Source organism: Cydia pomonella, chromosome 20 (assembly GCF_033807575.1).
Source record: "Cydia pomonella isolate Wapato2018A chromosome 20, ilCydPomo1, whole genome shotgun sequence".
In the NCBI taxonomy this organism is placed as follows: Eukaryota; Metazoa; Arthropoda; class Insecta; order Lepidoptera; family Tortricidae; genus Cydia; species Cydia pomonella.
The window spans coordinates 17,208,490-17,230,030 of NC_084722.1; the positions used below are offsets into that span (position 1 = coordinate 17,208,490).

Here is a 21,541-nt window from a genome sequence, read left to right on the forward strand (position 1 = left end):
AGGAATGTCATGAAAGTGAAGAAAGCGAAAGAGGTATGTCAGGATCGTAGCAAGTGGAAATCCGTGGTCTCTGTCTACCTCTCCGGGAAATAGGCGTGATTATATGTATGTAAGTATGTATGTATGTATGTATGTATGTATGTATGTATGTATGTATGTATGTATGTATGTATGTATGTATGTATGTATGTATGTATGTATGTAGTTAGTATGTATGCATGTAGTATGTATGTATGTATGTATGTATGTACAAGACTCACAGTGCTGCTCAAGTTTGACGTGTCATTAATTTTGGTTTATTGCATAAGGTGCCATACCTTATTGTCGATGATAGGAGAAAAAAAATTGTTTCAATTTATTAAAATAATTATGTTGCACTATTAATTATTAATCACGTCAAAAACATAAAAGACTCCTAGGACAATTAAACTTTTAACGCGTAAAGTGGTAGAAATTTCATATGTAAATTTCAGAGAATTATCAAAAATACTCTGAATTTGGGTTTTAAATCAATCTTTTAAATGTATGTTTCATAAGTGGTGCCCTAACTTGAGATAATTTAGACTACCTCACTCGCTTAGCTAAGAACTTATTCACCTGACTAAATAAATCTGTGTATTTACTTCGAATACCACGTACAAACGTCGATATATTTTCAATTCCCCGTTCCTTTAGCAATAAAAGAATGCACATGCAATATGCATCGAGAATGCACTAGAACGATGCGATTGCCGTTGGAACTTCCGATTCAATTAGTGTTCAGCCAACTGCACTCACATATTAACTATCTTTGGACCTTATCTCGTTTCAATAAGGTTTACATTAGGTCAGCTCCCAGTGACGACCATTCTACCATTCCTTTCAAATATATTTTTACTTTGTTTTATTTTGATATGTTTTAATATGAGTACAAATCCTTTGATTTCGAATGTGTACCTTGTAGTGTTAAAGTTCAGTTTTCTTAGATTTAGATTCAGACTTTTTACCGTCTAAGTTTTAACAATATTTTTAAAATGATCTGGCGAAACATAATAATTAGTTTGTTTGTAAATAGTTTCCTTTTTAGTTAGTGTTTCAGATTTTAATAGTTCGTGTCATCTACAATGACGCAATCTAACCTTTAATAATATGACAAGGGCACAGGTTTTTGGCGCCGGATTCGTAAGCATTTCATTATTGTAAGTACCCAAATGATCTATACATCCATACTAAACAAAATGCCTAGCATAAAGTTCTCGTTTCGGAAGTCACGTGGAGAATGTAACGCTGCATCGAGTCTCGAGTGCTCGCGTGCCGATGCCGACGCAATCTGCATTGCTCGCTAAGCTATGCGGCACGATTGCCTGCTGTTTTCAAATGCTAAGGGAATTCTTTTTAATGGTTGTAGAATAATATTTTCCAGAATCAGTCCAACTCAATTCTGCGCAGATTTGTTAAGATAGAGTGTGGAAAAGTCTCATAAATGTCAAATTACTGTAATAATATGAACTTATAGTGGCATCAAGTTTGTAGTAATGAATAGAATGAAGTAATAATTTTTGTTTTAACGAGTCTGTAATTCTTGCACAGCCCGTGGTACACACAAATTAATAAAATTAAATATTTTTAAGCATACCCAAAAAGTTATGCCCAAATGCCCATGGGCATAATATAGCCCCTTCCATCTCGATATGCTGGCTGGCACACCCTACAGTAACACTGTTTACGTGCAAGTGTGATGAAATAGTACATTGTGATACAAGTGTGCTAAGTTGGTCATTACACACGAGGCGTTATTGTGTTTCGCAATAAGAAAGCCGATGTCTGTAATGACCATAGCACACGCGTTTCATACGACGTTTTTCCACACACTTGCGACGAAAAAAGGAACTTTCATATTAAACAAATTTTAATTGTTAAATCGGTTAGTAGAAGTCTTGCATCTGTCATACTGCCTGCCGCCCCTCGCCCGCCGCCGGCGGCCGGCCGGCGCCCCGCCGCGTTTTAAAATCTACTCGACCAATTTAAGAAGGCTCCGTTTCCATACATATTATTAGCAATCAGTTACCTTCTAAATTCAGTCGGATAATATAATGAAGAAGCACGAGTGTTATAATATACTGAAAAAGCACTCGTGTTTAATATCTTGGATTATGAGCCAAAAATCGGCTGCATAAAAACGCCATTTGGAGCAAGTGTGTATATTTTGTGTGTTTATTTCATAGTACATTACGATACAAGTGCGAACAATAGCGAGTGTTTTAAATCGACACGAGTTGCGAATTACCTATTCGCACATGTATCGTACAACGTTTTACAGTACATAATTATGGCCCTTTAAATGTTCGACACAGTAACGTAATATGCTAATTTTCGCACTAGTGCGGTAAAGTAGCACCATATGTACTGTAAAATAGATTATGTACTTGAGATACATTTTGTGCTTATACGTGTCTATCCCCTTTTTTTAACCCTACAAGTATTTAAATTTAGAAAATAAATGGTTAATTGGTTAGCATTCCCACTATAAAGTTCTCCTTTACGTAGTCATGTGGAGAATGTAACGCTCCATCGAGTCTCGAGCGCTCGGATGCCGAGGCAAGCATTGCTCGCTAAATTATGCGATAAGATTGCTTGTTGTTTTCAAATAAATGCTAAAGGAATTCTTTATTTATTTATTCATTAGTTTTTTTTTATTAGTATTGTTATTTTATTTGACGACTCATGATTGAAATTCTTATATTTTTAATATCAATGCAAATTTATCATGAAATAAGTCATCTAATCTAATCTAATTTTATACTTGGTTGCAAAGTGTAGTAGTAATTTATAAAAAAAATTGCATACAATATTATGCCTGGATTCGTATTATAGATAGACCTCGCGCACGACTAGGCTGTCTAACTCACCCGTAGAAAATGTGTCACTTCTTAAGAGTCACACGATCCTAGGCAACAACAACACAACAACAACAATACAAGTTACGCTCTCATTTTAAAACGACAATCGAAATTGAAATGAAAATTGGCATCAACATTTAAGTAACATATATCTATGAACGGTACTATTTTTATTACTAGACATTGTAATATAAAGAAATTAGAGCGAGTAGAAGTTTTACATAAATACAAAACTTCTATTTTCTTCGTATATTTTTTTTTGCAACAAAAACTATTAGCATACATAGATATATAAATATTTTATGTTAATGTTTATGCCGAATTTCATTTTAAGAATGTAGTTGTACTCATAAAGCACGAAAACATCGTCAGGTTCTGTAAGTCACAACAGCTAAAAGGGGCGGGTCCTTGGGACCTTGAAAGGATGCCGGACAAGAGGGCAAAAAATTTATGACAAGGTGGTCGCCGCAACAAAAAAGACCGAATAGGCAGGCATAAGTAGCGTCGTTGGGTATATTGTGTCGAAGAAGGTCTCAGGAACATGGGAAAGTTTATCAACTGGAAGAAGGTCGCCAGGCACCGCGACAACTGGAGGAAGATTGTGGAGGCTAAGATGCACAAAGAGTCGTAGCGCCAACGGAATTGAATTGAGTTGTTGTTGTTGTTGTAATCGATTTTATGAAAGCGGCTTTTGGCGGTGGGTACGTGTGACACTTAAGCCACTTACGGGTACGTTTATTTGGATTTTTTTTTCTTGGAGTACGACATGCAATGCAAGTCGTGTTATGTTCGTATAATTAACTATTAGTTCGTATCAATAACTTATTAACCGCAGCCAAATAATTACTTGATCCGACTCAGTGCTGTGTTCTTGCTGGTGAGTAAGTTTGCCAGAAATTTTCGAGGGTGCGGAGTGTGAGGGTCGGCAACGTGTATGTAACTCCTATGGAATTGCAGGCGTCCATAGACTACGGAGACCGCTTACCACCAGGCGGGCCGTATGCTTGTTTGCCACCGACGTAGTATTAAACGAAAATTGAAATTTTAAACACTAGGTCTCTATGTATGTTTTCTTACCTGTGTTTAAGATATGTGTCATTAAATATGTTGACTTTGAGCACGTCCTGCCATAGACACTGCGCCGTGTTGTCTCGCTCTAGCGTCATGTTGTGCGCTCGCTCCATCTCGCTCGCACCTTCTATCGCCCGAAACATAAATGCACCTGTAAAAAAAGGATTTTATATAAAAAGTTCATGAACAGAGTCAGAACAAGCTAATTCTACGTTGCATTTGCAACAATGATGTGTAACAATGTCGTTATTAATGCCATTACCTCACTTTCTATTATTCAAGTCTTCAAATTAAGACTCTAGACTTATACACTATGCGTGCAGTCAAGGCCAGAAATGGTTAAACTGGTATCAAAATTGATTTGCACAATTTCACCCTCTTAAATCAAGCTTAGAATAAATTTAAAAGTGGAATAAATACTGTCTTGGGTGAGACTTGAACTCACGCCATCTGGATCGATACTCCAGCGCTCTGCCATCTGAGCCACCAAGACCTCATCCCTAGGCAGCGAATTTTTCCACCGTATGGGTCTAGAAGACCTATTTTTGGGGGGACCTATTTATTTTCTAGACCTGGTTTTGGGGGGGGGGGGGGGGGAGGATCGTTCGCAGACGTTTCTGCTTGTTAAAAAAAAAACTCTCTTAAATGTTTTAAATGTAGGGAATATCGCGATTGAAGGATGCCAGCCCACTGCTTTACCGGCTGCTGAGCTACCGAGACTTACGAGAAATGTTCTATGAATGTTCTCAGTACATTCTATATATAAATTTTATTTTTTGTTCGGATAAATTTGACAATGATTTATGCGTGTTTGGACTACAAGGAAATATGGCGATATATACAAATGTCCACTTGAATAATTCCGTCCCTGTATAATTTTGACAAAGTATAAAAATGTCCACATGTATATTAGACGAAATATAAAGATGTTGCGACAATAGCCTAAAAGAAAATATTCATATTCATATTTATTATTAATTCACATACATTACATGTCAAAATTACCATTAGTGAAATGATCATTAAACGGGTTTTAGTTAATACCAACATCTAGATAATAATATAAACATATTCACATATCATCATCATCATCGTCTCCTAGCCGTTTTCGGCCACAGCAACTGCTTTCTACCGCTGAGAGTGTCGCTGGTGCGCTCTCAGGTGACTGACGTAGCCAATCTTAGCAGCGAATGTGCGGCCACAGTCGCTGCAGGTCAGCACCCCTCCGACGTAATTATATGTTATGGCCATAGGTGGTCTGGCCTTTAGCTCGTCACGCTTATCGTCAAGTTCTGTGCGTCGCCTGGCTTCGAATTCACGCACCTGCGTCTGCACAATATGCCTCCACTGTGGACGGTCACCAGCTAGACTCTCCCATGTCGTTGGTTCTATATGAGCTCTATTCACATAATGTGTTAAATAAAGTTACAAATTAAAAACTATAATATTTTACTATGTTCTACATTTGCAATATTTCATCAATGTCAAAAACTGAAGCTCTAAAAAATCGGGTCTCGCAATAAAAAGGATATAGTATTTTTTTTCTTAATTTTCTTTAATATCAATAAATATCACTAATTATTCCGATAGATATTATATTTCTATAATAGAATATATAAATGTAGCTTTTATAATGATCCTGGGATCATAATAATATACAGCCTTGGCCAAAAGTATTGCGCAACCATGCGTTTTTCATATAATTTAAAAGCTACATATTCTATTATAGAAATATAATATCTATAGGAATAATTAGTGATATTTATTGATGTTAAAGAAAATTTATATTCTCTTTACTTACCAGTAAGTAAAGAAAATAGACATTTTATTCGTTCTCTTTTTAAAATTTTAGTTCTTTTATTATAGACATTATAAATCGTCGATTTTATATAAGACATTTACATACTATGTTAATAGACATTTTTATACTTTGATAATAGTCATTTTTATATTTCGACTTGAAAATACTTATACGTTCTAGTGTTGGCTTTCTAATACTCAGATTTTATGTTTAACAGGCAGACATTGTTATACATCGCCATATTTCCTTAGAGTCCATACACGCATAAATCGATGAATTTGATACACGTATTTGTTACGATACATATGAAAATGAAACCGTATTTTCTTTGTTAAAATATCTTACATTCTATTGTATATTGTATATAATATTGTAATAAATTGGAACAAAACAATAGCTTTGTTTGGAAGCTCCAATTTCAATACGTTGTAATAATATACGTTGAACTGCAAAAACAAAACATTCGAAAATAGACTGCGTCCCATAGATGTCGCATTACAGGACATTGTGTAATTAAGGGTGGTAAACAAGAATTTACGAACGAGTGTGAATTGAGTTGAATGAGTTAATTCATACGAGTTCGTAATTCCTGTACCGGCCGTGGCACACACAATATTTTTCATGAGACTCGTGAGGGAAAAAATGGAAAAATAAAACGTGTACCTAATTTGGATGTAAATTACAGGATTTACGGACATCATAGCTTAGAAAGTGTGATGAAAAAATACATTACATCCCTAGGTAGTATTTTAGGATTAGGAATGTATAATAACACTTTTACAAGCAAGTACAAACAATCCCGTTCACCACATACATCTTTAATTAAATGAGACTAGTTAATTTTCAATTCGGACAACGGAAAATCTCCATCGCGTTCCTGGTATACCTTTTATTATACATACAAAATCTGTCACCTACTGCTTTTTAGGAGTTCTAAACGTAAAATCTGAGTTTTCTGGCCGCAGTTGCATGTACAATCATAAATATCGGATTTTATACGTAAATAACAAATATGTAAAACTAATATGGAATGCCATCTACAACATTGACGATTCTCATGGCGTTCTATCATTCTATGGAGGTTATCAGTCTTCGTGATTTACTTATACTCTGTACATACTTAAAAAGTACCATGCAAGCGGACCACGGATTTACGTTTTTGTCCATTTTTGTCACGCTGTACGCTGCTCTTTGCATATATTTTTTTTATCTTTACACTACACTTACACTTACTAAGGCCCATTTTACTAGTTTGAACAGTGCTATGGCCTCGTCCGACAATGGAAAAGCCAGGGCGCTATTACAGCCACCAACAGTGTGAAAAGTATTATGGGCTATTTTCAGTTGCACTTCAGTAGTAGTACTTGTAGTTGTATTTGTAGTTGTATTTCTTCCACTACGCAATGAGCTGAAAAGCACCTGTACTGAAATGTGGCGTTTTCCTGTTCATAAAGCAGACACCTACTAGTGATTTACTGTAGAGCACTACGAGTATGCCATCGTAATCAATAGCACAACGCAACCCTTAAAGCTTTTTCACATTGACCGATCCGATATCGGATATCGGATGGAAATAAAATGTACAACATAATGTGTTTCTCTGTATTTCTTCATTCCTTTAAGTAATATTTATTGCTAAACACACCTTAACGCAAAAAAGCGGACTTCATGCGACAGAGAACTCTTTCTCATGGGGTTTTAACATTGTATTCGCACTCCTGTCAAGTTGGATCCCTCCGTCTCCTGTCGGAACCATATTTTTTTGTATGCGTAAACGTAGGTATAAATTTTGTAGTATTGGTGACCGCTAAAGCCAGCGCGCCTCGCGGCCTGACTGCGCGGACTTAGGGTTCTATATCCGATATCGGATCAGGCAAAGTTAACGCACGTACGCCTCGCCTTCATGTTCCATCTATACATAAGTCATCTATGACCAAAACCCATCCTTAATTTCCTTTGAAGCCAATACAACCTGTGAAAAGACAAAGGAGAGGAAAGATGAGGCTTCATTAGCACTGAATGGTTCTCAGGCCACTGGCTCTTTTGGCCCTTTAATACGCTAATGCGATTTACTTATTGTTACCTTTTAGACTTGAATAGACTAGAATAGAATTATGATTTATTGCAACTCACCTAGTCGTACACATGTAGGTAAGAATAAAAAAACAAAAATAATTAAGGTTTCCTAAAACAAACAAACAAACATTTATTCCGCAAATAGGCCACACGGGCACTTTTATATGTCCAATTTTTACAGTCATAAAAATAACAGAATACATTACAAATGTTGAATCAATTACGATTTGACGACCGGTCTGGCCTAGTGGGTAGTGACCCTGCCTATGAAGCCGATGGTCCCGGGTTCAAATCCTGGTAAGGGCATTTATTCCTGTGATTAATATGGATATTTGTTCCTGAGTCATGGGTGTTTTCTATGTATTTAAGTATTTTTAAATATTCATATATTATATACCTATATCGTTGTCTTCTAAGTACCCTCAACACAAGCCTTATTGAGCTTACTGTGGGACTTAGTCAATTTGTGTAATAATGTCCTATAATATTTATTTACAGTACATATGGTGCTACTTTACCGCACTAGTGCGAAAATTAGCATATTACGTTACTGTGTTTAAAGGGCCATAATGTACTGTAAATCGTTGTACGATACATGTGCGAATAGGTAATTCGCAACTCGTATTGATTTAAAACACTCCCTTCGGTCGTGTTTTAATTTATCGCCACTCGTTTCGAATTTCCTATTTTTGTATTTTATACAGTGACGCTAAACTACTAACTTGTGAAATGAACAGCAACATCATAATATTGTAAAAGGGATGATCTCATCATTTGCTGTGGTGACGTGTAGACTAGCAGCCAGAGCGCTGGTTTTCAGTTCATCCCCAATGACTATCATATATTTTCAGTTGCTCAACATTGTCTATAATACAAAACCTTGGTCGAATTTAAAAATAAGTGACATGAACCTGCCGCCATAACTGACTTTCATACAATTACAAACGTTTAAAACTTGACATGAACATTGAAGCTACATTTATGTATGTTTAATTACAGCAAACTAGTAGGTACTAGACATACGGCCTGATTCAAATTTTAAGACACGTCAAACACTTGCTGAAGATACAATATGGATTAGATATGTCAGTGTTAAAAATGAATTTGCTTCAAACAAAAACGTTACTTTTGACACTGACATATCCAATGCAAATCGTATCTTAAAGTTCGAGTCGGGCCGATAGATACTATGTAGTTTCTTAAATGTTCATGTAAAGTATCATGTTGTTTCAGTACCCCTAGTGTAAATATTTTCGACAGCGAAACGTGACGTACGCGTTTGCGTTAAGTGTCATTTTGTATGAGATTTTTGACTTTCCAAAACGTCCCGCTTGGCGCGCTGTTCAAAAACCCATACAAAATGAGACTTAACGCAAACGCGTACGTCACGTTTCGCTATCGACTAAATTTACACTAGGGGTACAGAATGTCGTTTTAAAATGGGAACGTTACTTCGTTGTATGGCGGCAGTTAGGTTCGTGCAATAATATGATCACAATATTCTGCTCTATCTATAACCAAGAACGCATTGTTAGATTTGAAACGTCAGGACCTCAGGGGTCAATTTAATTATATTGTGAGTTGCGACATTAAAGGAATATGTAAATGATTGCCCGTCGCGCGGTCATTTCGCTCGTACCTCTCTGTACATGACATCATTTAGATATAATTTTGACATCACAATGTAAGTACTTAAGGGCGCGGGCACAATGGGGATTTGCGAGCGAGTTGAAAGCACGTTGCACGCTGGCCTCGCTTTCAACTCGCTCGCAAATCCCCAGTGTGCCCGCGCCATAAGTGCACGCGATTAAAATCCGTTTTAGTTTAAATTAAATCACTATGAACTATTGGCTCCATGAGTTAGACCTCGCAATAAGCTTAAAAAATGTAAAAAGAACTTAGTTGATTCATTATCACTCACAATAGTCTTTGAGTGACATAAATGTTTAATAAGGACAAAAAAGTTATATCTACCTACCCAACCTACTCACAAAATTTTACGAGAATCGGTTGCGAAATGCGACCTGCGGAGGTAAATAACTGAGGATTCATTATGGTTTACCCAGTATTTCATTAAGAAATAGGTTTATTACTAAAAAGTCAATAGTTTTTATGTAAATAATAAACAGTCAATAAAGCAAGGGACCAATTTCATTGGGACATAAATTGCCACGGCCTTTCGACTAAACTATTTACTTACGGGCTCCGACGGACCGAACGGGAAGTTCTTGCTACGAGAACTTATTACGGGGTAACTTTGGCCTGGCTAAATACAAATTATACTTTTAAAGGTTACGTTATCTACAGATCCTTTCAACTAGATATTTTTAAACATGAACTAAAATACTAAATTATAATCCTTAATGTTTTTAAAGTAAAACTCATTTACACTTAGTAAATTCGTATGCATAATAAAAAAAAAGGTATAACTCCCAAGGAGTTACTTATAGCTTTTTTTTACAATACTTAACTACCGCAGGAACAATATAGGCCTTTGTCCCTCATTACATCTGCATGAAATAAGATCTTTTTGGAGCAAGTGTGATGAAAAAGGTACTCGTATTTGTTTCTTTGATGCAGCGGTTACTACTGCTACTGCTTATGACCCTGACACAAGTGAACAAACCCGTTTAAAAAAGCAATTTTATCATCCTATTTATATGGTTCAAATTCGTGAAACAGCTCATTCGGAGATTTTTTTTAAACGTCATTGTTGTGTCGAATACGTGCCAGCTCCCGAGCCACTGCCGAAATTTATGAAATTCTTTATGCTTAGCATTCACACTTTAGTATAATCTATGGTCTGTGCAAGTATTCACTTTTTTGGTAATTTGAAAAGGGTAATTGTTTGTACCACGACCCGCGACATCCAAGTGTGAGTGATAGGGTCTAATGCCCGAACCAGCAGGGGTCCACTAATCATGATTAACTGATGGGAAAAGCCTTTTAGGTTGCAATTCTTTTTTGTGGGGAAAAGTTGCCAATGTTTGGATCTGGGTTTGCGCAAATGTTTCTTATGATAGCGCTCACATTCACATGACCACACGCTACCGTTGCGTTTAAGTAACCTCTACATGTATGAAGTAGGTACCTTTACTTCACCATTATTTTAGGGATAGTTATGTATTAAAAGTCCGCAGCAAGCACGGTCCTCCATACAAACGTAGTTACGCTCTACGATCTGTACCTAACGATTAGCTAGATTTCTCTTAAACTTTACACTTTTTTTTTTTATTAGTAAATACAATTTATTTAAAAACACAACATAATACATATAAAACATAAAATCTAAATCTAAAAATGAATAAAACTAAATCTTAAAATAAATAATTAAAAACTATCCCCCTGCGGCATGGTGCCGTAGATGCTGGCAGCATTTCCTCGTTGTATCGCAATACTTATTCTCTGTGTGAGGAAGCTGCCAGCTCTACGATCACGGGTAGCGTCTGCTATTTTTTTGGATAATTCCTTGAATAGTGTAGATGCATTAGACTTTACACTTACAATAGGATATCTATGCCTGTAATTAGTTTATGTATCTTCAGATACCATGGGTAAAAAACACAGCGAATTCAAATTTTTCATACAAAACTTGTTTTTACTCTAGTTGTTTTGCTTTATACGCTGTAACTAACTATATACTAATTACAGGCATAGATAGACCTCATAATGACATTGTATGTGCAAAGTTTCATTACAATCCAACACATAGTTTTAAAATGAGAACGAAACTCCGTTTGTATGGGAAAGAGGAATTCGGCCGAGTTTGCTGCGGACTCTTAATAAAAGCGGCCAAGTGCGAGTCGGACTCGCCCATGAAGGGTTCCGTACCATTTATGACGTATTAAAAAAAACTACTGTTTACTAGATCTCGTTCAAACCAATTTTCGGTGGAAGTTTGCATGGTAATGTATATCATATATTTTTTTAGATCGTTCATTCTGTTATTTTAGAAGTTTTACCACTTTGGAACTGTCTCTCGCGCAAACTATTCAGTTTAGAAATAAATGATATTAGAAACCTCAATATCATTTTTAAAGACCTATCCATAGATACCCCACACGTATGGGTTTAATGAAAAAAAGATTTTTTGAGTTTCAGTTCTAAGTATGGGGAACCCCCAAAATTTATTGCTTTTTTTCTATTTTTGTGTAAAAATCCTAATGCGGTTCATAGAATACATCTACTTACCAAGTTTGAGTAACATAATCGGACAGATAGACGGACATGACGAATTTATAAGGGTTCCGTTTTTTGCCATTTGGCTACGGAACCCTAAAAAGTGTATTAAATTATACTTAACTTACATTTTAAAATTGCTACGCTTGAACAAGTTGCGTGTTTAAAGTTAATAAAAACTTAAAATTAATTTTTATTTCAATTGATATAAAATTATAAAGACAATGGAATTTCATGTAACAAGTAAATAACAAAACACCCCAACAATTTTAAATTTCGAACACCAAGCACAAGCTAATAACCAACTCATAAATCAAATTTTCTAACAATAAAATACTTTTCAAAGCCCGCCATTCTTTGTATATTAAATTGAAAGAACTTGGCTTCTTTTTACTAAGGCATTGTGTGGCATTAGGGATGGGCTACAGAAACATTGCTTTAAAAAAAAGGATTATCTTACGAGTATCAAATTTGACGACCGGTTTGGCTTAGTGGGTAGTGACCCTGGCTACGAAGCTGATGGTCCCGGGTTCAAATCCTGGTAAGGGCATTTATTCGTGTGATGAGCATGGATATTTGTTCCTGAGTCATGGGTGTTTTCTATGTATTTAAGTATTTATAAATATTTATATATTATATATATCGTTGTCTAAGTACCCTCAACACAAGCCTTATTGAGCTTACTGTGGGACTTAGTCAATTTGTGTAATGATGTCGTATAATATTTATTATTATTTATTATTATTACTTATTATCGAATGATAAACGAGTTGTTCGTAGTTTCTTAAGATTATGGGTAGTACAGATAAAACCTCTTTAAAAATCCAACCCAGCAGAGAACTTAAGGATGTTTCACGCTAGACCGAGCCGGGCCCGGACGAGACGTCCGACACGTCATTTTCTATGACGGCTGATCGGTGATCACGTGGTGCTTTCCATGGAAAACGAAGCGCCGCAAGCTCCAGTCCGGCCCCGGCCCGGTCTAGCGTGAGTCGTGGTTAAACCCTCACGCCCTAAAGTAAACTTATTGACGCAACACACAGAAAGCGCGTAGCGTCTATAAGATTACTTTTAGGTGGTACTATAGGCACGCATTTTAAAAATGTTTATTTTCTTATACCAAATAAATCATCAGTCAACTGTGATTATTTTTCTTAAGTCAGAATGTCCCTCTAGGCTTCACGCATTACTATAGATAGATAAAACGAGTTTACCTTTTATTTCTCAGTTTTACCCCATTCTCGTGAGACTTACAGGCCAATGCGAACGTGCCTGACATCAAATCGATATTTGAATCATATCAGTTAGCTGTGATTCGCGCGGGTGTCTCGCTGATGTACGTAACGGACAAGTCAGAACGCAATGAACGTGCGAATGACAGCTAATTTAAATGATTCCAATATTATCAAAATATCGGTACGATGTCAGGTGTGTTCGCACTGGCCTGTCAATGTCTTATCTGCAGATTGACAAAATGTCATAACGACCGACAAACTCAGCAGAACTGTATAAGTAGACCTCTTTTCGGCGCTTGACAATTTAAAATAAAAGGATAAAGTTCTATTTTATAGAACGGGTTTTCTAAGACTAGAATGAGAAATTGTTCCCCGAGACATTTTGTTCCTAAGTATTATAAATATATCCGAGTGCTCTAATTATAAAATGGAAGTGCCTCTTTAACTTTGCTCAACCCGTTACCATCAAGATGTCGTCTCTTTGACTTCCTCAATCCAAGTGCACGAGTCTGTACAACACTCTCCTTAGCTTCCGCTTACCCCTACCGCTTCCTAACTAACGTGTTGCCAGGTAAGGCATGAAACATTACCCATCACTCTCACATTCATTTAGGTATTTTTAGAATGTTGCCAACGTAAAATTCATATTTGCTTACACTATTTATTATTATTATTAAGAAATCATGCCATAAGTAACAGAAACAGTTAATTTGGCTGGGGGCAAGGAAAACCGTACGATGAAAATCCTTCTTTTTACGTGGGTATTATTGTTTAATTAAGCTTTTCAAATCCTTAAGTAATTCCTAACGGTTTATTTTGCCTATAAGTGTTTCTCTTGACCCATTGTTAAGAATATTCATATCAAAATTACGATCAAACACATAACAAAATTATAAATACCTTAGTTCCGGCACTTAATTTTATTTTGCTTTAAGTCGGGAAATTTCCTCAAACCGGTACATCACTACCCCCATTAATTACAGCGCGTGATGAATTGACTCCAAAACTGTGTCCATGGCGATCGCTATCATTCTCTCCAATTGCTTGTAAAATATTAATGCGATTCAAGAACAAATTGTCTGTGTTGGTGAAGATATTACAATTCATTTTGTAGATTAGGATGATTAACGCTGTAGCGCAAACTAATTTCGAAATATAGTACGTTATAATTTCTATCTTAAGCAGATATATTTTTGTAAATATCAGCGTTTTGTTCAAGATTAAATATTTCTCTATACTTATTATTACTGATGAATTCAAGGTATCTACATTAGGAGAAAACTTTACGTTCATTTGCTTCTGATACTCGTTAGTTGATTGATTTGCAGGTAATTTAAATGATTGGAAAAACTTTATTTTACGCAATTAGTGACCCATAAATAAATACCTTAAAACTAGCATACACATTACAAATATATATATATATATATATATATATATATTACTACTTCTTTTTTACTAACTTATGGATGCCTTCCGTTAAAGACTAGCCGTCCATCTGCTCGTTTATGGACTGAGATGAATCAATTACAAAAGGGTTGTTGAAGATATGGTGCAACTTATGAAGGCCCACTGTCCCTCACATGCTCTAAGTGCTAACTGAGCGGACGCTTGAGCAGAGCGTGCAGTGGGGCGTGCAGCGCTCATAACAAACGAATGCAAACGTTTGCGAGCGGCCATACGGATTTGATGCCACGCTGTCCGCCGCACCGTACGCTTCGCTGAACTTCTACTATAATTCATATAAATGAACATAAAACTTACCAGCCACAGTATAAGCGACGACCAGCACCACCACGCCGACGTTGCTGAACAAGAAGGCCAGGAAGTTGCGCAGGTAGTCCCTCAGGCGTGACGCCAGTCTCCTGCAATTTTATATGGAACATTTTAACTTTGTACTGTTTTTAATGTTTCACTAGACTTATAAACTTGAAAGCGAACGCAGCCGACGCGCACGAATGAGGGTAGACCGAGCGCGGCGTAAACAACTTTGACACCTATCCGCTATCTTCAGTTACCCGTGAACAAGATGCATGTAACTACGTTGAAATATCGGGAGCTCGAAAACAATACAAAAGGTAATCACGGTCCATATTCCGGTCAACATAAGTCTAGTGTAATAGAAAATGTTTGACGTAAGTATCTTAAAGTTCGAATCGGTCCCAATGTTTCCGTGCAGGCAGCGTCTTTGGAACGGACTTCCATGCGGTATCAAAAATGCTCAAAATAAGTTTGCATTTAAAAAATCCTTACGTGCTTTCTTTGCTAGCAGAATGAAAAATTAATAATATATGTGTAAGCTCTATATGTTTTGTCATTATTTATGTATATATTATACGAAATATAAGTATGTATATTTATGTATGTATGGTATGTTATTGTATTATATTTGGTTGTTGTAAAGTAGCACCGCCCACAATCTCTCTGCATTATTGCCTAAAAGTTGACCGGTAGAGAATGCCTCATGGCATTAAGTCCGCCTTTTGTACTATAAAGTTTTCTTTTGTGCAATAAAGATTAAATAAATAAATAAATGTCGTTAGTCTAATAGGAACACTTCCGCGAGAATTAATATAATAATAAATATTAATATTAATTAGGCATATCATCTCCGGTTCTTCTCATCTTGCTAACGGCGAGTACTTGCACAGACATAATCTCGTAGCCAGAATCATTCACCAGCAGCTTGCTCTCCTATACGGCCTTGTGGACCACGAAGTGCCGTATTACAAGTACTTACCTGTGCCAGTTCTCGAAAATGGCCGTGCCACGCTCTATTGGGATCGATCTATCATCACTGACAGGACTATTGTTGCCAATAAGCCTGACATCGTGCTGATAGACCGATCGCAGCGCCGGACCGTGCTCGTCGACGTCACCATCCCCCATGACGAGAATCTCGTGAAAGCCGAGAAGGACAAGTCCAGTAAGTACCTAGACTTGACTCACGAGATTACTGCCATGTGGGATGTTGACTCGACGATCATTGTTCCGATAGTCGTGTCAGCGAACGGTCTCATAGCGAAGAGTCTCGACCAACACCTAGAGAGACTCTCGCTAGGTGGCTGGATCAAGGGTCAGATGCAGAAGGCAGTAATTTTGGACACGGCGCGTATAGTACGTCGGTTCCTCTCTCTGCGGCCCTGACCACCGGCAGCTTGGGCCCTGCCCCGCTGCTGGCGGCACCCTAGGTTAGGTTTTTTACAATGTGTTTATATGTGTTTTGTATAGTATTTTTTAATGTATTTTTATATTTTACTTTTATATCCCATCCCATTTTATATCCATATTGTAAAAAACATAACCCTAAGAAGAAAGAGAAATAAAGGAATAAATTATTAATAATATTAATATTAATAATAAGAAATAATAATAATAATAAATTAATTCCAGGAGTATCACATGCGAGTTGTTGATCCTTAAAATAATTGTATACTCCTGGCTTGAACTATTTCATACTTTATTCCCTCGAAAAAATCCCGCCTTCTATTTTTAAGCAGGTAATTCATATTTAATGTCTATTCTCTGTATTTTAGTCGAGTCATATGATACATACATACATCGCGCCTCCAGTTCCATATGGTCGTATGTGAATAAAGTCAACTTTTTAGGAGATCAAAAACAAAATTGACACTAATTTACTATTATGTCACAAAGTATGAGGGCAAGAAAGACTAATCATTTGTTTTATTCAGCAAGGATTTTTTGCATTCTATTCTAGATATATTTTTTGTAGTATTTAAAAATGCGGTTCTTTATGCAGAATGTATCTGATCCGACGATTGAACAATACAAGTGAGGTATAAAGTCGTATTTTGACTTGCTTACACTCAAGATTTTGAATATTGTGACCATAAAGTCTAAAGTTCAAATAGTATTGTTACTAAGGTTATAGGCAAAACGTCGTATCTACTGATACACTCCACACAATGTGTCTATGTTTTAGATCCATAAAGTCTCAAGTTATTTACCGCCACGTCCACAAAATCAAAACGTGTGAGAGGCACAACTATGGAAAAAGACGGATGTGAAATAATGTTTAACGCCTCACAGAAATTTGGAAAATTCACAAATCAGACCTATGAACTTTCTGTATCTCGGAAACTAAAAATGATGGAAATAAGTATCAGAGTTAGCTTATTCGAAAGAGAATGCGTTATTTATGACCGCGGTGTTAAATTAAAATGTCATTTCAGTCGAATGTTCACATCCGACGTTATGGAATTCGTATCGAGACATATAGTTACGTCAATTTCCCGGGGGAGTAGGCAGAGACCACGGATTTCCACAAATTCATATGATAGTTTAAATATAATTTAGTATGTTATAGTTTTTCTCTACCACGCATAATAAACGTAAGAGACTAAAAAAAATACGCAATAATACAGGAAACCATTCAACGAGTTTTCGAATGTCACTACGACAATTATCAATTATATCCTTACGATAGTTCCGCTGTGTTTAAATTTAAAATACTGACCTCCTGCGCCGGGGCATGCTGTCATCCTGTCGCGTCTAATGCCGCCATCTTGGATTCACCACATGTCAAAACTCTTTCCACCTATGAGCATTTCTGGGCGATGACCCGGTTAGCGCTTACTAATACTTTGTGTCATTGCTGATGTCGCGTGGACTTGTGTGAATGGCAAATGATATGATTTTGAAGTATTTGCTAACTAATCGCCATGTTTTTATTTCAGCTAGTTTTTTTAATTAATCAGATTGCAACAGGATCTGAAACAATGAAATATTTTACGATTAATTTGGTATACATATATATTATAAACACTTATTTAATAGGTATTATTTTCGATTTGACGCTTTTGGTTTTATTTTAGTAGTAGTAGTAAATCTGACATCAATTAGGGACCTGTTATATCTCTAAATTTAATGTATTATTGAATATAGAGACTTATAAGTCTCTATGGTTAATAATAATTCATTTAATTGATGAAAATGTAAAATCTCTGTTATAATGTAGTAATAATTTATTTTCAAATTAAATATTATAATGTAATGTTTACCCAGATATTGGAAGGTGTATAAATGTTGCAATGTACATTTTTTTCATGTCACCTTATGGTGTCTATAAATGTAATAATGTCTGGTGAAAGAGCCCTTGAAACCTACTTATGTCATTGATGGTAATTATTTCAGCATTTTTGGGAAAACGTAAAGTCAGAGCGAAATGAATGCGCGAAAGACAGCAGAGCTAACTGATATGATTCCAATATTATTCAAATATCGATTTGATTTCAGGTTCACGTCCGAATTGGCCTGGTAGACACGTAATTGACGAACGTCCTCGGCGCATGTTGTCTACCTATAAGTAGTTGTAAGTTTACCTTATTTTAACGTCTGGATTACTTTAACATGTAGTTTATTTAATTGCTAAACAGAAAACATCATTATTTATTAAACTCTAACATATCCACGGTTTAACACTCCACAGAAAATCAGGAGGCCGATTCTAATTTAACAATTAGTTATGGCTTAAAACTTGTTTTGATACGACCTCAACGATCATCTTGGTGATTGGCGCGCATCTCACTCACGACTCTCACCAGGCCAATTCGAGTTTTAGTTATTCGATTTCATTCCGATATGATACTGTTCTGTCAGTGTCAAAACTGACGTTTTTGGCTGAAGAAATGTAACTTTTTTTTTTCGGTTCGAGCGCCATCTTGATAGTCACGCCTCGTGATTGATTCCTTTGGTTTTTGCTCATTAATATTGTTTAAAGTGTAATAACGATAGTTTATTGTGCAGTAAACTAATGTGGTAGTGTGCAGTGAATGGAGAATTAGTCTTAAAACGCAATTAACCACCATCTTGGAGTCAACGGCCGGTAGTCCACGTGCTACTCATAAAGTCCAGCTATCGCTTTACAACTGATGAAATCACCGTACACAGTTTTGTACTAACCGTACAGTTTGAGTCGTATTTAAAGCTCCTAATACATTGATACTGGCAAAATAGAAACACCGGAAGGATAATTTTTAAAGAATGAATGAAAGAATATCGGAAACAAATCGAGTACCTAACTAAGGCTCGAATCGGCCTGCTAGTTTTGCATGCTCCAAGCAGCGAAAGCGATATTCAAGGTCTTGTCAGAATAAGATCAAAACCGTACCAAATGATTAAATCAGTATCTGGCTCCATTCCTATTCATAGAGTAGATATCCTCGCGTTGCCCACACGAAGCCATTCCTCACAGAATAACGCCATTATTTACTCTATCCATTAATTACCCTGTTCTCACTGTACACAGAGAAACTTTTTGAATGGTCGATAGTAGACCTTACGTCTTTGCAGTAAGGGTTACAATGGGTTAATAAAAAAGGTAACCCATTTTGCCCATATTGCATAATTCAATTTCCTCTGCGTCTGTATTGACTAAAGATATTATATCACATATTTTTGTGTGCTTCCCTCTAATGTTTCTGTGGGAGATCGAGCGAGAGTTGAGCGTTTGTATAAGGATGCGTATCCTAATTTAAATTATAGGATTAGAATTATACACAAATATAAACTTTAATAAACGAATGAGATGTAAAAGTCTCTACGTGTCAAAGATAAAATATATATAAATTTAAAAAATGATCCTAAAATTCGACAATCAAGTGCAAAGCAACTTAGAAATGAGCAAACAGCTAGTTTTGTTTACAAAAAAAATATGTTTATATTTATTGCACACTGTCGTAGCCTAGTCCAAAAAGTTTCAGTGTTACCTACGCGCATTTCTAAAGGCAGCATTTCAGTTTGACTATGATGCATAGTGTTTGTGCGATTGATTGAATCTAAACTAGCTAAATAAGCAATATCCTTTTACCAAGCGTTCGAAATAGTGGCATTCCAACTTTAAGAATATGTTATTGATTAGATATTGACATATTATTTATTAGCAACGCATCTAGCTTTCCGTATATAAATACTTACGAGTGGCATACCACGAACACTTGACACGGGAAATAAGAGATCAAATTAACATTGATTTGTAAGTTCAAATTGGATTCCAAAACAAATTAATAGGAGTCGATTCGAGGAAAACACTCAGAACCAGGGTTGTGTAAATATTAATATTCGGGTTTGAACAATAAATATTTATGGGCAAGATAATGATAAATATTTCATTTTGTCAAAAATTTCATTTTGTCAAAAATTTCATTTTGTCAAAAATTTCATTTTGTCAAAAATTTCATTTTGTCAAAAATTTCATTTAGCCAAAAATTTCATTTTTGATATAAGTTTCGATTACTGGCTACTTTTCTTTCCACAGGTAACCCACACTCGTCGACACAGTTCTAAAAAACCCAACTACATTAGGTTACGTTGTTTTATTACAGAGTATATGACCACCACCTGTCTCCTTCATCAGATCAGCTCGATGGCAAACTCGTATTGCATTGTCACCCAACTTACATATGTATGAAAATTTTGAACTTCACCTGAAATCGGGAAGTGGGTCAAATTTTACTTGTAATCATAATAATAATCATAATAATCATAATCAATTTATTAGTAATAAAAATTACAGGTCACAGTAATTGCCTATATCTATAGGAAAATATAAAACATTAAATTAACACATAAGATTATGGCTGATAACTGCACTAATACATGCAGAGTACGTTATATTATTTACATATTTGATTTTGTAAGATCACGGCTGTAGAATTCTTTATGGTCATAGAAAGCCTGCTCGATTAGCCAACTCTTCAGTTTTGTTTTGAAGATTGTGTTGCTGTGTGTGTTAACTATTTCATTGGGTAGATGATTATATACCTTCGGACCCATAACGTGCACGAGTTTGGCTGACTTGGCTAGCTTGTGCGACACGGCTGGGAGTCTTCTCCCAATTCGAGTGGAACGTACCGCATAACGGCGAGACGTTTCGTTACTTTTGCTCAAAACTGTATCTTCCAACTGTTCTCGCGCGTGCACTGCTGCTTGGAGTATCAGCAGCGATGGCAGTGTTAATATGCCCAGAGACTTAAAGTGAGGCTTCGTAGGCTCCGTTTGTGAGATGCGAACTATGGCTCGTACGGCACGTTTTTGGAGACGAAACACCCTTTCCCAATCTGCAGCACTAGCCCACAGATCTACTCCGTATTGCAGATGTGCGTGCACTGATGCGAAATAACAATTTCGCACCATGTCGCGGGGGAGGATCCGAGCCAGCCTTTTTAGGGCGAAACAGGACGCTGAGAGTTTACCACACACCTTATCGATATGGGCCGCCCAAGTCAGTCCTCTATCCAAATCAAAGCCCAAGAAGGTCGTATTTGTGACTTGATCTA

At 36.3% G+C, this 21,541-nt stretch overlaps 1 protein-coding gene across 2 annotated transcripts in view; it reads right to left on the reverse strand.

Moving 5' to 3' along the window:
- LOC133528776 (TWiK family of potassium channels protein 18) overlaps window positions 1-21,541 on the reverse strand; it is a 67,846-nt gene that overhangs the window by 18,860 nt on the left and 27,445 nt on the right. For both annotated transcript variants that reach the window (XM_061866240.1, XM_061866241.1), the window contains exons 2-4: window positions 17,722-17,975; window positions 15,006-15,106; window positions 3,957-4,101 (exon numbers count right to left, since the gene is read on the reverse strand). In XM_061866240.1, coding sequence (XP_061722224.1) covers window positions 3,957-4,101; window positions 15,006-15,106; window positions 17,722-17,738 — 263 coding nt within the window. In that variant the 5' untranslated portion in view covers window positions 17,739-17,975. The remainder of the gene's footprint in view (window positions 1-3,956; window positions 4,102-15,005; window positions 15,107-17,721; window positions 17,976-21,541) is intronic.